Raw genomic sequence first — 18859 nt, 5'->3', positions numbered from 1 at the left:
TGCTGTATCTTATGGTCATTGTTTTATTCGAAGCATTCAAAATGGGAAAATCAAGAGCAGAGATTCAACGCGCCTACAGAGAACGAAAAAAAGGGAAAGATTCAAATTGGCAACAAAATGAGTCAATCCGAGTGCAAAAATACTACACACCAGCATCCAAACACCGGCGTTTGAAAAGCAACCTCAAAGCTGGGCATGTTGTAATTCAAATGGACTTTGCCGAGAATTACAACTGCCAGTCTTGCGAGGAAGTGCAAAGTGCTCACTGGAATGGCCCCACTATGGTCTCCCTACATCCAGTAGTGGTATATTACAAGGCAGAAGGCAAAGACGACCTAAAGCACAAGAGCTTTGCCTTTGTTTCGGAAGAGCTCTCGCATAATGCAACTGCCGTGTATGCCATCTTGGGGAGACTGAATCAAGACCTGAAGGATCTTGTCCCTGACCTGGCCATTGTACACTATTGGACGGATAGTCCCACATCACAATACAGAAACAAGACAATCTTCGCCATAGTCGCGAACCACAAGGAAGAGTTCGTAGTCCCAGTAAGATGGAACTATTTTGAAGCGGGGCACGGAAAAGGTCCCTGTGATGGTGTCGGGGGAGCTGCCAAGCGGATGGCTGACGAGGCGGTGCGGTCAGGCAAAGTCGTTATTGACGATGCACACAGCTTCTTTGTTTGGGCCACCGAATATCAAAGTAGTGTGACCTACATTTACTACTCAACAGATGACTTGAAAATGGCATCAGCAAGGCTGGACAAGTACAATGGCACACAGACTGTCCATGGCACAATGTCAATGCATGCCATATGCGCAGTGGACAGACACACCGTTCTCACTCGTGTCACCTCGTGTTACTGTCCCGACTGCCTTTCCAGCCCAAAGGATAGCCATTGTGCATGGGAAGCCGCCATGCTCACTCCACCCAGTGCGTTGAGTCTACGCAATGAGCTCGCTCTAAAGGTTGACGACTTTGTCGCTGCCGCTTACGAAGGGGACTGGTATGTTGGCAAAGTACAGCAGATCGACCAGGAGGACGGCGAAGCTCTCGTGACTTTTATGTCACGTAGTGGCACTACCCTTCAATCTTTCAGCTTCACATGGCCTGCCCGCGAATATGTTATTTGGATCAAGAGGGACATGATCTTATGTGTCATCGAGCCGCCCGCCCGAAGTAGTAAAACGGAAACTGGAGCTCGTTGAGGCACGCTTCCGCCTACCTTAATGTCATTTACGTTACCGTTTTTTATAGAGGTTTTAGAAAAACGATGGTTCAAATCGAAGTACCAAATATCAAATTAAAATCACCTGTAAGTAGAACCAAGTATTTTCATATATATATATATTTACAGTTAAGCGCTTGAAAGCATTTCAACGATTCTTTTTGTTTGGATGTGAAAACTGTCATTTACGTTACTAGTAGCAAAAGTTTAAGAAATTATGAATATGACCAAGTTATTGTTCAGAACCTTTAATGATAACTAAAAGGCGAAAATTTGACCAAAATTTTACAAGTTTAGAGTTGCATCGTGTATCCTACTGAGAAGGTCATATACGTTACTTTACATGTCATTTACGTTACCATTTCCAATCAGCATATATTGTTTAATTGCTTTATCAAATCAGAATCAACTTTATTGCGTTTAATATTTTGATATTGATGGTAGTAATTGAATGTAGTTGTATATTTCAAGACGTTCTAATTTTGTTTTGAGAAAAACTTAAAGGAAGAACAATTTAATAATTTTGAAAACATAGATTCAACTCTTAAATCAAACAAAATTTGTGACAATATAAAGACGAGTCTACGGTGTTCTATGATGTTTATATTCAACAAAATTCATCTACTGCCACAAAAATAATAAAAGAAGGCGTATTTTACTGGTTAAACGGTCTTGTAGTTGTGTGTTTTTGAGAAATGGATATGGAAAAGTCTCCTTTTCAGCTTGATTACCGAGGCATATATAAATTTGTGTAGCTTTTTTGCCTTTAAAGATATTGATGGGTCGTTTTGGGAGCTTAAATGACAAATAATTCTCCAAAATGTTGATTGCTTATCAAACTAGTGTAACAAGTTTTATTTTCCAACTTTTTTTTGGGCCATTGGTACCCGTTTACTAAGAATGAGTGGGCTACACTTTTTTTAACAGCGTCAAGCTTCTCAGGGCAGCAACAGAAAACCAGCAACCGCACAGGAAATGCAAGGCTCTATTTCCAGCCGTCGCTAGGCCAGCACGTACTGCGGGCTCACAGAGACGAGCTGCTGGAAATCGAGCCTAAGGAAATGCGTAATGACAGTCTTTTCATTATCAACGAATCGTCTCATGTTTTTTTTTTTGGCGTTTGGGCTGAATTCAGTCCGCCGTTTGAGACATATCCCTATATACCTTATCACACTTAATATTCGCGACGTCAAAATTTTTTGAGATGGCGATATTTTGCGACACTTTATTTTCGCGATTTTGGGATAATAAAATCAAGCAAAAGAAGTGGAATTAAATTTGAAAACTTAAAAAGATGCGTGGGCTAAATTTAGTTTCATAAAAATCGATAAATACAAGTCCAACTCAACCCTTTACTGTACTATATGTCCATAAGATGGCTAAATAGACAAGGTGTTTCCATAAAGCTTATTAAACGGCCAATAATCCCCCAAAGGCTTCGTGTGTACTCACATAATTTTCGCGCATCGTAATTTTTGCGACACTTAATTTTCGCGTCACTGTATTTTCGCGAATCTTTTAAAATCGCGAAATTAAAGTGACGCGAAAATTAAGTGTAATAAGGTATTAAGTCACTTCTGTATGAGCGTGTAAGCAAAACAGCAGAGCGGATATCGCCGTTGAATGTTCATCCAACCCAGAACTAAGACCTTAGATAACCTCATGTGTATTTTGGGTATAAAGCTAGGACTCGCTCCGAAGCAAAAAGAAAAGACCGAGGGCGTTCCCCTCGCCGCCCCCCCCCCCCCCCAAATACACACACCAACCCCCGCGCAAAGCCAACCACTACATACATATGTGCGTAAAAATTAAACAAGTTGTCAAGGGGGTAGTTGGGGATCGCTGAAACAAGGATGTAAGAAGGGTGGTGGTGCTGGGGTGGGGGGTTGTAGGAGCCCATAGCCCAGGAGGGTGTCATTCAAGATACAATATTAAAAAAATGTGATAAGCCATAATCCCGCCAAGTATATTCTCTCTTCGTAATATTGACAGCTTGCGGTTTACAAACCAGACAGGACACAGACAAGAAAGTAAAGCGAAAACAGGGAAACAAAGCGCGTCTATTCACCGTCTTCGCTGGCGGAAGCCAATTGTAATTAGAAATGCACTTTTCGGGTAAAGGTCGAACATATGGCTATAAAAGACCGGAAATCTGGGACTTCATGGACACACAGTCTATACTTAGAGCCCTGTCAGCCACACATTTTAAATTCCTTCTTAACAAATCATGCAAAGAAATCTTAATCCAAATTTGTATACTTAATTTGCAAAATTGGATCGATATTATCACAATATAGCCGGGAAACGACAAAATTGTTATTTATTAGCTTTTTCTTCCGGTAGTTGCCATGACGATTGTTTAAACGATACAATATCCTTAATCGCACTTAATCGCAGGAAGACGTATGATAAGACCGGTTCAATGGTCTATAGCCTCATAGCCCCTGGCTACTGAAGAAGAAAGCCATCGGAAGTTAATGGCCAATGAGAATGGGGCAGAAAACACTGGATTGATCCAACGGTAATGACAGAATATTATGTTCTTTCGGCGTAAAGGGGCGTATTGTTTTAAAACTCCCTCCATCGCCTCCGGCTGCTGTGACAAAACATTAATGTTTGGTCACACATCACATTAATGCTAACATATCCAGGTCAAACCGTAAAGAAAAATATATATTATTATAGAACTCGGCTTTATGTTGGCGTTATGTAGGATGAGAGCTCTCGGAAGGGGACAGCAAAATAAAGTACGTGATCTGAATAAATTACATGGCTTGACTTAGTCAAGTGGTAGTTCTCAAAAGATGTCGTTCCATTATCAGGTTATAAGAGGGCAAAAACAAACAGAATGTATTGATGACCTCCCAGGGCCTTGGGTTGCCTGTGGTTGGGAAAAAGGGGTGGGGTATACCTTATGATTTTATCCTCTTTTATCACATGTAAATTTGCAAATGACGATGAAACTAAATTCAGTTAAGGAGGGTGAGAGGATTTTTTAACAGCATCACTCGAGCATAATGATACGAAACGAGCATAATTTTGAGCATAATGGCGATAGTTTTAGGGAGACGCAGGCATAATGGTCAAATTTTCGACCATAATGTATCGACCCTAGATAAAGCTATCGACTCCGTTCGCTGCATGTATTTGCATTTGGAACGGTACATGAAAAGAACGGCGTCAAAAATTGGCCTTGTAATATCCTATTTAGTTTATATTCATATTTCTCTTATTTCCTTGATTTAGGACTAGCCCACTCTAATAAGATGTTTAATAATTAAACAGTGATTAGTTGACACCGTTTTTCCTTATAAAACCTTGGTTTGTACACGAAAAGAACTGCGTCTTCACTAGGCCTAAATGTCTGCAAGAAATGTACCTTAGAAGCATCGCTAACAGTCATGGATATTGGAAGAATCGTTAACTGACTCGGCTATTGTTATAAGTGTGCAATTATCGCATGTGAAAGAAGAGTTTGCAGATGATTCTCCCTTCTTTCTATCTTGGCATATTCTTAACGTGCTTTTTATCACCTTCTTTCCGTGTACTTGAAGCGTGGAATGGAGTTAGAGCAGGCAGGAGGCTATCGTCACGAATATCAATATCACACACGAACCTACAGCTTGTATAGTAGTTTTTCTAATCAAACCAAAACAACTCTGAGTATGGATAGATAAAAAACGACAAAAACGGGGAAAATAGAAGCAAAATTCCAAGTCTTAAAACACCCACCTAAAAAGCCTAACATTCCATTAAAAAAGTTACGTAATCCGCTTATTTATTGGTATTCCTATGTTGTTCCTGTAAAGCTGTTTTGTCACAAAGATACACACTTCATCTATAGCTTTTGGGAAACCAAAACAAGCCCTTTCCAACTCTATCTAAGTCACAAATTATGGTTCTTTTTTTATGTGCGTGCATCGCGCATGAAAGGTTTTTATTTGAAAGATTAAGTAATATATAAAAAGTCTGTTTTGCATTTGCCACTAGAAATTTCCAGAGTTTTTCAAAAAAAAAATATGTTAAGCTAGTGGCAAAAAAAAATATGTTAGCTAGTGGCGAAATGAAAAGAGGGTGCTTCGCGCAATCGCCGTACGCCATAAATGACGGGTCATTTTTCGGAAGACCTTTTGAGCGGTAATTAGATAATTGGAATTGAGCACTGTTAATTCAACTATTCTAATGTGCAAAGATAACGGCGGGACCATTTTCAATTTTATTAATGTTTGTAACTCCCTAGATTTAGGGTCTCAAAGCAAGGTTACATCAAACGTTTGTTTTTATTCGTGCATTACGTTAGGGGCCTGTAGGGTTGTCAATAGTGGTCAATTTAGCCGTAGAAATACCAGTAGGCCTGAAGAATCACAAACGAATTTAAGGTTTTCATTATAGCTTTGCTTATTCGCCAAACTCGCTTTGAGGTTTCTTTATATGTATAGGAAGCAAGGATACTATAATTCACGACAGGAAAATTACGTAAGCTGTAAAAAAGATAAGTAATTATACTCTAAGAATTCTTGAATATGCACAATCTCTGTAGGATCCATCGACGTAAATCAATCTCGTAACATAGGTCAAGTTGAAAAAAAAAATGCTTACGACTTTATGTGCTTCTTTAAACACAGCTGGAATTAGCCAAAGATAAAGAGTACAATAATAAAACAGACAAAACATTACCAGATAAAAAGTTTTGTACCGGTAAAAAGGGTGTATTTATAGAGGGCTAGTCTGTCCTTAATTAACTCCTTTCAACATTCTAGCGCTGGCGTTGAATGGTCTTTACCTAATGCTTTTTTTACGAAAGAGAAGCAATTCCAAGCATTTTTTGCTCTGAGAGATTTGGAGAGTGTTAGAAGGGTCATCTTTCGGACTGTTTTGACCGTTGACTAGTATCTTGCACGAGTTGCCAAGAAACACATAAAGCATATATTGGGTTTTATTTACAAGCCACTTGAAAAGCTTATCGCTTAAACCATTTCAAGTACCCTCTGCTTTTATATTCACCAATAAGCTGTTCTTAAAAACTAAACAAAACCGTAAGAAATTTACATTATGATGACCTATTTGATTGTAAAATTGGCAAAGCTGTGTGTTCTGTGCTTGTTTTTCCTCGTTCCAGTGAAGTTTTAATTTGTGATTTCGCATAACACTCGACCTACTTCATTCAATCAAAGTAGACTATTCTAGATCGGAATGTCAATCCAACTCAATTGTAACAATTGTAAAGCAAATAACACACGACAAATGAAAAAAAAAAAAAAACGATTGCGTGATATGGTTCTGTGGTAAAAGGATGGGGTGGATAATATATGAAATATATTTTTGTACTTTATTGTGTTTCTAGTGTTCCCAATTCCATATCCCAACATACGGAAGACCCAAAACAACATGGCAAAGGACTGTGGAAAGGGAGAGAGGCGAGGCGGGGTGGAGGAACTGGGACGAGGTGCGGTCAAAAGCAGCAGACAGGGAAAAGTGGAAAAGCACTGTGAAGGCCCTATGTGCCACACGGCACGAGGAGGACAGGTAATAGGCAACCTTGTCGCCGCACGGTATAACAACCATAACCGCGCCCAAAAGAATCATAGTTGATCCTATTCCATTTTAATGGACAACCAATATGACTTCTTCTCAATTTACATGAATACATGTAATAATTTGCTCCCCCAAATACTTTTTAATAGGATCCCATAATAAAAATAACGTAAGTGACCAACCTTTATCCACATGGAGATAGATATACCAGTATGCAATATTCGGGTATTTGTCTCATGAGTGATCTAAGCTTTATGCTGCAGCCCTCCGGGGCCATAATTCTACCGGTTACCACTTAAATAATTTTCAAGGACATCCTCTCTTCCGTTTTTTTTTTTTAAAGAGGGCGTATGACAAACAAAATATAATGGCTCAATTTACCAAGTAATCCGTCCCACAAGAGAACCAATACCATGATAATCTTTTCTATTCAATATCCAACTATTTTTTATTGTTTCAAATGAACCGCGTCGTTTCGTATTACTCCTCGAAACTTTTGCTCCTTTCTATATAAATTTATATTAGCAATCTGAAAGTATATATTTACTCTATGTGTCTGTGCAAATGTGTTTTGCAGGGTTTTACAGAAAAAACAATGCTTGTGTCTATTTCTTCAAATGTACATTTTCGTGGCTTGCTACTTATTCATCATTGAACCGGAAATAAAGTCTCATCTGCGACCTTATTGTTCTCACTGGAGGTCTGTAACCATGACAAGTTTTAACCTAAATGTCTCAATAAATTATAATAATATAATAACTTATTTCCTGGTTTGACACATGGCGAATCATGTCAATCTTTGATGGTTTTATTTTCAGCATTCCAAATGGAATTTATTGGTGGTTTGAAGTCGAATTCTCGATACCGCTCGGAGCTCTGCTGTGCAACAGTCTATTGTATAGTTTCTTTCGTTGTTGTTGTCCCAATATTCTTCGCCTTTTGCACGGAAACATATCGCAAACTGCAAACGCTTTTTCTCATTAAACATTGACGCACACAGCGAAATTCTAAAAGTATATTTATCCGTCCTTTTATCTGGAGTCGAAGAGACATAGTCTGCCCATATATCACGGAAACCCTTCCATTCATCGGTCGTGTAACGAATAATAATCATCTTCTCGAACGCTAAATTGACTACACGCACAAGTCCAAGAACAACAAACTGAGAGCAGAACACATTGTCCAAACACACTTTTTTCTTCTCCAAAATCTTTGCAATTATTTTCTCTGATCCTTGCCCAGGAGGTGTGAAGCGACACTTCAGATACCGCAGAACTATAAATTTGTGAACCTGTCTCTTTTCATCGTCTGTTTCTTGAAGCGAGAACAAATTATCTGCACTGTTATTCGGAGTGATCATTTTTGTAGAAGTTAACTCCTTTCCGCAGCAGTCTGCAAATTGTACGCGTTTTTCCATCGGCTTAAATTTGCCAAGAACGTCAAAAGAGCCCATTTTGACAATGCTTAGGTTTGGAGACAAAAGCGAAACTTTCTTCAGCAAAAACTACCACGTTTACGAGTGATGCTAGCAAAGGAATTGGGATGCGGAGGCTGTTTAAGAGCAGTAAGCTGGGTTTGCACAAGCAGCGGCGCTAGGGAACGGAGAATTTGCTCTCAAATCATCTTCTGTGCTGTCATTCTGTGCAAAACTCTAGCCTGGTCCACTGTTGTTATCGAGGAACAACTGACAGCGATCTCCGACGTGCGTTCCCTCATGACTCAGCTCTAACAATGACGTCAGACACGGAAACAGCCAATGAGAAAGCGAACAGGAACATAGCACTTTAATTTAGATTTTGCACACACAAAAACGCACTATAGCCATGGCTGAAATGCCTTTTCCCCTCGGGAATTATACACTATAGAAACTTAAATAATTATGCTAAAAATATAGTTATAGAAATATGTGTTTCTAAGCTTTATCTCATTGTTATTGCAGCCAAATTTGTTGTTGCGCGACCTCGGCGAATCCAAAATCCATGTCTCGTTTGGGAATAGCGCGTAGTAAGACAAGCTTTGATGGCTGTTTGTCTGGTTTTGATTGTTTGGTTTCATCAGGGAAGTCTGGTTTGATTGACTAAGCGCAATTCCCATACAAAGAAACGAAATTTGGATTCTGCGAGGTCGTGCAACAACGAATTTGGCTATAAAGATAAAAAGGGAATAAAAATTCGCTATTTTTCCACCTTTCGACCTAAATGAACTCGTAATTGACGCAAAACGAAATTCAATATTCCATTATCATCATATGCTGACAATTAGCGGACGCTGGTGATTTTATGTTGGATATTTAGGCGATGTTTGTCAGAGAAAATAAAAAGGCAGGATATCCTAAAAATTCTTGCTAATTGAACTAATGAGTACTATGATAACCTGTCCATTCTTTCAATGTCAAAATGTATAGCATGCATTTTGGTTTACCAAGCCATGTTTATTAAAATAAGCTTTTTTTATATCGCTTTAATGAAAACATATGCTGTAGTTTTTTTCTCGTGCAGGTTTGTTTACAGTGGGGTCTGTAAAGATTATGGCCCAACGCTGTCGAACGTATATTATACATATGCTGATTATGCACGCTAAGATAAGATTAGGTAACGCCAGGTCACGTACGCTCGTAACAAACCAACAGGAGGCCTGATCACAATAACAAAATTACATTTTTTTGTTATTATTGTTCTTCGTTCTAACACGCATTTATGCGACGTTAATCATTTAAGAAATCTCAAACACTTAAGGACAGCAGATTAAGGGAATTATAACGATACAAATGCCTAAAATTGTTTAAATAGAAAAAAGAGTCAAGTGAGTGAGGCGAACCGTTCCACCTCGTCCCATATGATATGATGTCAGACCGGTTCAAAGTACAAACTCGATAAAAAAAATTCTTGGAGTAGAATTGGGTTGCCTATGTAATATGTAGATTATATGAAAAAGTACAAAATTTGACGATACTGCAATAAAGAAAATGGCCCACCTTTTGGCGCCTGATTTTGGTGCTGCTCAAACTAATCCTTGTATTAGCCACGGGTGGAGAGGGATGAGAGGGAAGGGGGGATGGGTAGTGCGCGCCTGTTTTCCTGATGCTAACCATATCAATCAATGACTGTCGGACAGTGCTGACAGAGTCTCCTGACTCTTGAGACGCGCCGCAATAATCTATGCCGCCAGTATGTAGCCAACCTTCCACCCGAGCATCCCGTCCTACAGGCGATGGACTCGAGGACATGTGTAGTACCCGCCAAATACAGTCTTAGGTCGGGTACTACGAGGCGCACACAGATGACAAAAACCAAAAGACTAAACGATTTTGTAACTGTAAAATATGTTAATTGTTTATTGTGTGTACTGTAAGTTTGTTGGCGCTCTCCCTGCAATTCAGTCTCAACTGCAATAGGGAATAATAAACATATATTACTATTATTTGAATAACGTATGCGTGTTCTGGCAAAAACAAACAAAATCTCAGTGTTGAATCGTTCGAGTAAAGGTACGAAAGGCTGACTTCGGTCGCTGTTTTGACTTACTGTACATCATTAAAACTATACTGTACAAAAGACGACAGATTTGTTTGATAATGAGGGAGTCACTCATATAGAAAATTTTAGCCTTAGGTTTGATCTAGTTTTCTTAGCATTCGCCAAAATGTGACAGTTCGCCGGTAAAACCCAGCCATTTCAAAACAAAAAGGCTGGTTTTACCGCGCAGTACTGGAACTAGTCTTGCGTTTTTCAGCTGTCGTTTTTCTAGATGGTCTAAAAGAGACTGGGGCGAGCGCGGGGGAGACCTGTGATATTCTAAAACGATAGGGACTAGGCTCCATTTCCAAGATGACTGCCAGCAAAATCGTAGTAAACACGAATTCCTGCAAGTTTACTTGGAAATTCTCGACTTACAAAGTTCCAGAGCGATAAAAAAGCAAAAAATTGATTGAAGCGGGACTCCCAAATATGGTATGTAGATCCTAATAAAGAAATGACCGAGCGAGCTAGAAAAACGACAGTTTTTAAAACAAGATTGACTGATATGCTAATCTGATTCAAACACATTCTGCGTATCGCATATCATGTGGACGGCTGCCAAGGGTGAGGGGTGAAAGGTCCATTCCTCGCTCTCTCTCTCTTGGTGTGATGCTATTGTCATCTAAGCACGTTCGCGGACACAGCGTACTTTGAGATTGCTTCCACCTTTGCCCTATCCCCATCTGATTAAAGCCGCATTATCACCCTTTCACTTCCGGAGGTCCGACGGAAACCTCAACCGTTAAAAGACAAAAGAATCTATTAAAATCAGAGATATATAACAGGCCATCCGCTCTAAATTATCGATCACAACTTCAAAGAAACTTCCAATAGACACACTGCTTTTAATATTTTGAAATATTTTTCGCGTTTTCCTTAAAAAATCATCGGAGATTGCTACGTAATCGACTGGAAGTAAACTGGTGACAACGCGGCTTTAAGTCCAGGGCCCTAGCAGGGGGTGGGGCACTGAGGGCTATGCCCCCAAATATATTCAGCGATTATAAGGGAATAACCCGTAATGGGGGTGGCTGTGCCTCCAATATTTTTCTCAATTTTTCTGTATGGTCCCCCCACCCCCTAATCTTACGTTGCAGGCCTGCTACGGCTCTGTTTAGTGCGCTGTACTTTGTCTCGCCACTCTTGTCTCTTTCACGATTTTTTACACGCACTTTATGGGTGTCTCGCCACTCTTGTCTCTTTCATGATTTTTTACACGCACTTTATGGGTGTCTCGCCACTCTTGTCTCTTTCACGATTTTTTACACGCATTTTATGGGGGATGCTGTTATTGCATCTCGGAGTCGTTTCAGCGAACTTTGTGGCCATGTAGGATAGTATGGGGGTATTGTGGGGGCGGACTTAATTAACACAAGTAGATGTATATATACATGCTCCAGACCTTAGACTGGATTCTTTTTCGTAAGATATCTTATCGTCGCAGTGATTAGTTGGTATGAGGGGACTTATGGCGGCTTACTAGAGAGAAAGGAATCATTTTAGTAAAATCTCTTTTTCCTGTTGTTGACACCAGGTATTTTTGACCCCTAAAAGTTTCAGATGCATTAGTGCATTTATAATGCTGTTTGATGTTGTTACATCACAAGCACTCTCTTGGAGATGTGTTACGTTTACTTTTTTTATACAATAAGAATTTTAAACCGGATGCACGCAGGCTAGCTAGAGGGACTAGGGCGAAAGCGGGCTTATTTGAAATTTTTGGCTCTAAGGAGGGGGATTTTAGGGGCTTAATTAATAGAGCTTTCTCTCTTGTGAATATATCTTTGACTACGCGCCTGGATATTACAACTGGACAGGAATTAGCCAAATATATAAAAAATATAATATAGTGGTACCTCTAGATTATTATTATTATTATTATTATACGTTTAACAGAGCAAATTTTTGCAACAACTCGAATAAGAACTTTTCTTGTAGTATCACAATTGTCTCAAAAAGGGGTTACTTTTATCCAATAAACGTATTTTCTGACCGCTTTAGCAGGGGAAAAATAGACAGTAGAAAGCTTTGGAAAGTTATAGTAGATTCTTGTTTATGTCTTTGTGGCTGTAGTCAGATACCATGGTTCATCAGGCATTTGTACGTTACCCATGAAACACTGCGGGTTACGACACATAGATTATCGAGTCAAACTTTATTTGAATGGGTGATTTTCTATAAATCCATATAATGTACATCCTGCCTGTTTCTTTCTCGCGCCACGCTCGCTGTGTGCCCGATCTCCGCGACTCCCTGGGTCCCCGAGGATGTATAATGTGAAAAAAAACTTGTTTCAGCTGAAGATGTGTTGATTGCGATAGTTTGCAAACAATAAACCATCCTCGTTCCCAGGGTCTCCCCCTTGTTTCCCCCTGGGGGTAGGGGAAGGTGGGACCCTTGGAACGAGGATGACAATAAACATGGACAGAATACACTTTGACGCACGAAATATTGCGTGCTAATTTATTCAAAGGCGGTTAGTACATTTAAAATTTAAGATTAACTATCAAAAGAGTTGGAAAGGTAAAACATAAACGGCAACAAAGATATAGAAAGGAGTTTTCTTATAGAATACATTTACGCTCTCATCACAATAGCAAATTCTAAAAATACTACCCAAGATTGAAAAAAATATCCTTTTTCATGGTCTCTTGCTTTGTTCAAGGGGTTCAGAGTAGTGTTGTGCCAACCATTTTAGATATTTAGAAATAAGATATATTGAAATCTTACGCAAAACTACAACGTGGTTTGTTCTGACCTCAGCGTATTTTGACTAAAAAAATTATTACAATAAAGATCCCTAAAATGTTTGGAACAACAGCAGCTATGTAAGGCCAAGTTTTTAAGACCAGCGGTCTGAGTTCGTCGAGATTTCTCGGAAAAATGAAGTTTGGGTGCCCTAGCTCAAAATTAAACTGGTAATAGGTATGGTTGACCATGGCGTCCTGTGAAAGTTTGAAGCAATTTGGATAAATATTTTTGGCGATAGAAGCCGAAAAGTAATTTTTCGTCTCCCGCACCCGGATTTGATACAATTTCGTGGTTGTTAGAAAAAGACTAAAAACCGGTTCGCAACGCGTGATAAAACAACTGCAGCTTATATAAACCTAAAGAATGGATAATAAGGAACTCCCAGGCTGAAAGATAAGCTGTTCTGTCAGCACCTTATTATTTTACGAGATTTTATTTTATTTTATGTTTTTAGATGAATTTGAAAAGCCTTGAAATAATCGTGTAATATCGCCGATGAGATGTGGATTTAGCAAAAATGTTTGCATTCATCGAAAAGAGCATCATTTCTACTTTTGATATGTGAAATAAAATTTAGGGGCAAATAAAATCCGACTTTTTTACGAGCCTAAATATGACCCCCACTTGACCCTAATTATAAACAAATGCCGACACTCACTTTTTAATGCCTCGCTACCAAAAACTTATAAATAACAATTAAAACTCCCCCCCAAAAAAGGATGCAATATAATTCTTGAAAATACTGGTATTTGATCAAATATTCTCGTCTCTCTGGTGTTTATATGCTTTTCAAGATTATATTTTCATAACATTTTAAAGTACAATCCGCATGCATGATAATTATTATCGGCACTAAAAACTTCCGGTTCTTTATTCTTCCGCTCCATGAGCATCTCCAAACTTTTTCCCACGAAAGTTATTCTTAAATCGTCCTATATTTATTTCTATCCATCCTTCGTTCTATAAGCATTATAATATTTTCTTTAGTTCCCTACTTTCGTGGACTAGAAACGCGTACCATCTTCTGCTGTCGTGTTGTTATGCAAATTCGAGGAGTTAATTTATTCAACAAGCGTTCATACAAAGAAATCAAGAAAAAATAACAGTTGAAGCTTTTCTACTATTGTTTATGATATAACCAACCAATTTCCATTTCCCAGGTAAATTGAGTTATAAAAAGAAAGTAAGAAAAAGTAACAGTTGATGCTTTTTACCATTGTTTTCAATACTACCAAAAAAATTCCATTCTTGTCAGGGAGCATATGTCCAAAAAAAGCTTCCTAGGTAAATTTTGAGGTTACTTTTCTGTTTTCATTTTTTCGCGCGTTAACTTAGGGCCTAATCGCACTAGGAGGACAAAATTTGTCTGGCCGGGATAAACAGCCGTCCAAATTTTGTCCTGGCCAATCGATTGGCTTGTTAACCAGTAAAAAAATCGCTTTCACTATTCACTTTACCGGCGGCATACTACAAGCAAGACAACGCAGGATTCTATCATTGCGCGTAAGGTGCAGTAAACGCTTATTGCAAGCAGGTAATTACTCTCTATAAGCGCTTCTTTACTTTGAAAAAGTCTCAGGCAGGAGATCATAGGACCAGAGGACTGAGGAGGGGGGAAGGTGTGGCTTGCTCAACCATAGGTACCATTTGAAAAAAAGAATAATATTTGAGAAGAAGGGGGGGGGGGTCGTTTACCCGGTGTATTATAGCCACCATCTTGGATTTGAGCAAAAATGAAAAACGAGGGGAGTGGGAGGGGAAGAGGAGAGAGAGCCTTCAAGCCGCATCCTGACCAATCGATTTCAACGTTTCCGGGCTCGTTCAGTGACGGTGAATTCGATGACATCAAGCGTGCTGTCGAGCGCAGGGCGAACGCCGCTGAGCCAGAACCCGCAGTCAGCAACGAGGAAGAGCCTACCACAAAGCTATTCAGCTGTCCAGTGCGTGAAAGGCTATACACGCTTGGCTTGGTTAGACCGGCACACACTATACGGCAAATGCGAGTTTGACAAAGAAGGGGAATGCATATCTTTGCCCGGGGGGGGGGGGGGGGGGGGGGGGGGGGACTCTCTAAAAATGTAGACGGGGGTGATCGTCATATCTTTTAGGGTATAAAATTTCTACCGACTGCCATCTTTTTGGGGGTGTTGGAGGTTTTTTCAGATTTTGCCATCTCTTAGGGTGTAAAATTCGACCAACTGCTATTCCTAAGTGGGTGTCAAACGTTTTTTTTTCCCATTCTGTTATCTCTTAGGGTATAAAATTCGATTAATTGCTATTCCTAAGGGGGTGTTAAACGGTTTTTTTTCGATTCTGCTATCCCTTACGGGCAAAAATTCCTTCGACATCACCCAATTTTCCATCTCTTAGAGGAAATTATTTCTGTTGACCACGCCTAAAGTGCCATCCCTAACGGGTTACAATCAATTTTGCCGACGATCACCCCCGTCTGTTTTTATCGGAGTCCCCCTTCCCGGCAAGCTTGGCTACAACCAAAAAGTAGTCGGGGGGAGGAGGGGGGGCGTACCATTAATTGGGAATGAAGTGATAGAATCAACAAGCTGCATCTCTCTATACAGGGGAACGCCGATAAAATCAGCGAGTTCCTATTACCGGGCCATGTACAGGTGTATTTTTCCCGAAAATAACACAGGGTGCGGAGGCAGTAGAGGCTGCGGAGGAGGCAGCCGCCTACTTTCGTACGAGAGCTGCCATCCTAGATGAATGCCAACTAAATCACCCAATAGAAGCGAACGGCATCGACTTGTGCCACTTGTACTCCAGGTCCAGTCTCACCTTTCTTTCAGTGGCCTGGTGGCCACCCTTCCCACTATCTGCAAAGAGCTGGAGCTTCAAATGTCCGGAGCAATCCGACGCAAAGCTTCTTTTGTAGCCACGCTCGTGGATGTTATTCAAAGATGTAGTTGCGCAAAATAAATCCACGATTTCTTGGGTCCCGATTATATTTTTTTTCATGGTTACATGAAATATATTTCTGAGTCGGTAATCCTGTGTTCTGTTGTGAAAACCAGAGTAAGTTTTTACACTTCAATACTCTCTTTTACTAAAAAAGAGAACAGCTTACGGTGAGAGGCCTCAATATCGCAAATGTCTCAGCGTTCTTGCATAATTTTTATTTGATCAAATTTGTAGTTGAACAAAGGCTTTGAAAATAAGCGAATTTTGACAATTTGAACAAGTTTTTTGTTTAATTACAATTTAAAACTGTACAAAATTCTGCCAGTATCGCTTGTTAATTAACTAAAAACATGCAAAACTCTCATTTTCTTCTTTTGGACGTTTAATTATCAGAAAAGTCTTATTGCAGTCATGGTGAGGTATTTTATGCTTGTCGCTTTGTTTGTCACGCTTTAATTACGTATGCATGGCAGCAAACAAAATAGTATCACGCGAGCCTAAAAATCGCAATTTAATGCAATAAATGCTATGAAATTATTACCATTAAATTTTAGTATTGCCGACAGTATATTTCTTTTGATTTGAGCGCTCTTTCTTGTTTTTCTGGAGATTTGAAGGCGTTGTTTGAATGCGGAAAACCCGATACAGTAGTCGGCATTTGTTTATGATAAGGGTCAAGTAGGGGTCATATTTCGGCTTGTAAAAAAGTTGGATTTTATTTGCCCCTAAATTTTATTTCACATATCAAAAGTAGAAATGATGTTCTTTTCGATGAATGCAATCATTTTTGCCAAATCTACATCTCATCGGCGATATTACACGATCATTTCAAGGCTTTTCAAAGTCATCTAAAAACATAAAATAAAATAAAATCTCGTAAAATAATAAGGTGCTGACAGAACAGCTTATCTTTTAGCCTGGGAAATCCTTATTATCTATTCTTTAGGTTTATATAAGCTGCAAATGTTTTATCACGCGTTGCGAACCGGTTTTTAGTCTTTTTCTAACAACCACGAAATTGTCTCAAATCCGGGTGCGGGAGACGAAAAATTACTTTTCGGCTTCCATCGCCAAAAATATTTATCCAAATTGCTTCAAACTTTCACAGTATACTGAGGTCAACCATACCTATTACCAGTTTAGTTTTGAGCTAGGGCGCCCAAACATCATTTTTCCGGGAAATCTCGACGAACTCAGACCGCTGGTCTTAAGACAACTTCCAACAGGGCATCGAGCAGTTTTCATCAATAGGCGTCAAAAATCTTGTACCAGAAATGTTAAAAGCCTGCGGATTTGGTTTTGGTGTCTTTCTAAAAAATTGTCTCGATAATTTTCGATGTCAATTTCAACTCTGTAGCATTCCCCGTATTAATTTTACGTTGAAAAATGTTTTTCACGGCGGTGAAAACAGTATATACTTAGTTTCAACATATATCCAAAGTATACCCTAAGGATATGTAAAATTATGAAAATTATTTTGGTACACGATTTTTGGCGGTGGACTGCTCGAAGTGCTAATGGATCCTCTTTTAATTCACTTACACATTTTTTGCAACGTCATTTGATGAGCAGCAAAAAGTGAAAAAATAAAAGTAACTAGGATTGGAAGCAATACACTCTTTTTTTATAAGAACGTCTAATTTTCAGTTGAGACTGGGCCGTTCTTATTTTTGGGACAATTTAAGGCTGAATATGTTCTTAACGATGTTCTTAAATTTAAGTCTATATAAGAATATCAAACCCAATGAATTATTAGGAAGAGAATTACACAATGATCAATAGCAATAAAAGGGTTGTTACTATGAGCAAAATTTGATTCGCTTTTAAGAACGCATCAGGACTAAAAAAGAAAAAAAATTCTGCTATCTGAGCCTCGGCATGTTTTAGCATGTTCTTAAAATCTGGTGAAATCTCAGGCTCGACGTTCTTATAAAAAAATATTGTCATAAAAAAGAAAGAGTGTAGTCCGGGAGCCAGCACTCGGAAAGGGGTCAAAACACGAGTTGGTTTACTTCATAAGCTGAAAACTCACGCAAGATTGCTTGAACGTCAGTGAGGAATAGTTTTTTGTTGGCAGTAAAAATAGGGCACTTGTGCAAAATTGAAAATAAGGGATATGCAATATCTTTCTGTCTTTTCAATAGCTATTTCCGATTCTTTTGTTGTTAATGAGCAATGTCGATTTGAAATTCAGATTGCTAAAGAGGTCTGTTTGCAAAGCTAACTAGAATCAAACCAATCAGATTTGTTTATCTAACATTACTAAATAACATGGGTGGGTTTCATTTCAGGCGCGTACGCACGCACCCTGCGCAACCCCCCCCCCCCCCCCCCCCTGGAGAAAAAAGAGTGGGTCATTTCATATTAAGGGATCTTTAAATACTATTTTTTTTCCATATGATACCACGACTACGCACTCTTTCTTGGCCATTCCTGGGAAAGCGCCTGCATTTGGTAATTCTTGTGTTATTCGAGTTTCGAGCGGTGTAGATCTAAGCGTTTAAACGATTGTTTTTGCAATGTAAAATGAATATTGAAGATCAATGTTTCGTATTTGTCTTTCAGATCGTCATTCTTCTGTCTTCAATTTTGGATAAAACACTTTAACAAAGGTGTGTCTGACAAGACCTCTTTAAAAGATTGCAGAATGAAGAGACATCGTGTGCAAGGGGTGGGTAGAAGATTGCAGAATGAAGAGACATCGTATGCAAGGGGGTGGGTAGAAGATTACAGAATGAAGAGACATCGTGTATAAGGGGGTGGGTAAAAGATTGCAGAATGAAGAGACATCATGTGCAAGGGGATGAATAGAAGATTACAGAATGAAGAGACATCGTGTATAAGGGGGTGGGTAGAAGATTACAGAATGAAGAGACATCATATGCAAGGGGGTGGGTAGAAGATTACA

General features: G+C 39.2%; 3 protein-coding genes and 1 long non-coding RNA gene across 5 annotated transcripts in view; 2 read left to right on the top strand and 2 right to left on the bottom strand.

The window, feature by feature from the left end:
• LOC125556682 overlaps positions 1–1891 on the top strand; it is a 3821-nt gene extending 1930 nt beyond the window's left edge. Inside the window, exon 2 of the mRNA XM_048720493.1 lies at positions 34–1891. Within this exon, the coding sequence (XP_048576450.1) occupies positions 42–1208 (1167 nt within the window). The 5' untranslated portion in view covers positions 34–41 and the 3' untranslated portion in view covers positions 1209–1891. The remainder of the gene's footprint in view (positions 1–33) is intronic.
• The window catches only part of LOC125558950, a 24697-nt gene extending 14474 nt beyond the window's left edge, over positions 1–10223 (bottom strand). The window contains exon 1 of the long non-coding RNA XR_007306192.1: positions 9738–10223. This is a non-coding gene — a long non-coding RNA (uncharacterized LOC125558950). The remainder of the gene's footprint in view (positions 1–9737) is intronic.
• The window catches only part of LOC125558949, a 21156-nt gene extending 2297 nt beyond the window's left edge, over positions 1–18859 (top strand). The window contains exons 2-3 of one of the 2 annotated variants that reach the window (XM_048720494.1): positions 6573–6754; positions 18517–18859. In XM_048720494.1, coding sequence (XP_048576451.1) covers positions 6573–6754; positions 18517–18706 — 372 coding nt within the window. In that variant the 3' untranslated portion in view covers positions 18707–18859. Of the gene's footprint in view, positions 1–3572; positions 3750–6572; positions 6755–18516 lie in introns of those variants that run through there. The other variant, XR_007306191.1, reaches the window with a different exon arrangement.
• Positions 7186–8449, bottom strand: LOC5513423 (protein phosphatase 1 regulatory subunit 3B). Its single transcript, XM_032382958.2, has one exon. It carries the CDS (start codon positions 8214–8216, stop codon positions 7578–7580), a length of 639 nt encoding a protein of 212 aa, XP_032238849.1. The 5' UTR covers positions 8217–8449; the 3' UTR covers positions 7186–7577.

Source organism: Nematostella vectensis, chromosome 13 (genome assembly GCF_932526225.1).
Source record: "Nematostella vectensis chromosome 13, jaNemVect1.1, whole genome shotgun sequence".
Lineage (NCBI taxonomy): Eukaryota > Metazoa > Cnidaria > Anthozoa > Actiniaria > Edwardsiidae > Nematostella > Nematostella vectensis.
Note: the sequence above shows the minus strand (reverse complement) of the source record. Positions and strands in the feature narration are given on the sequence as shown.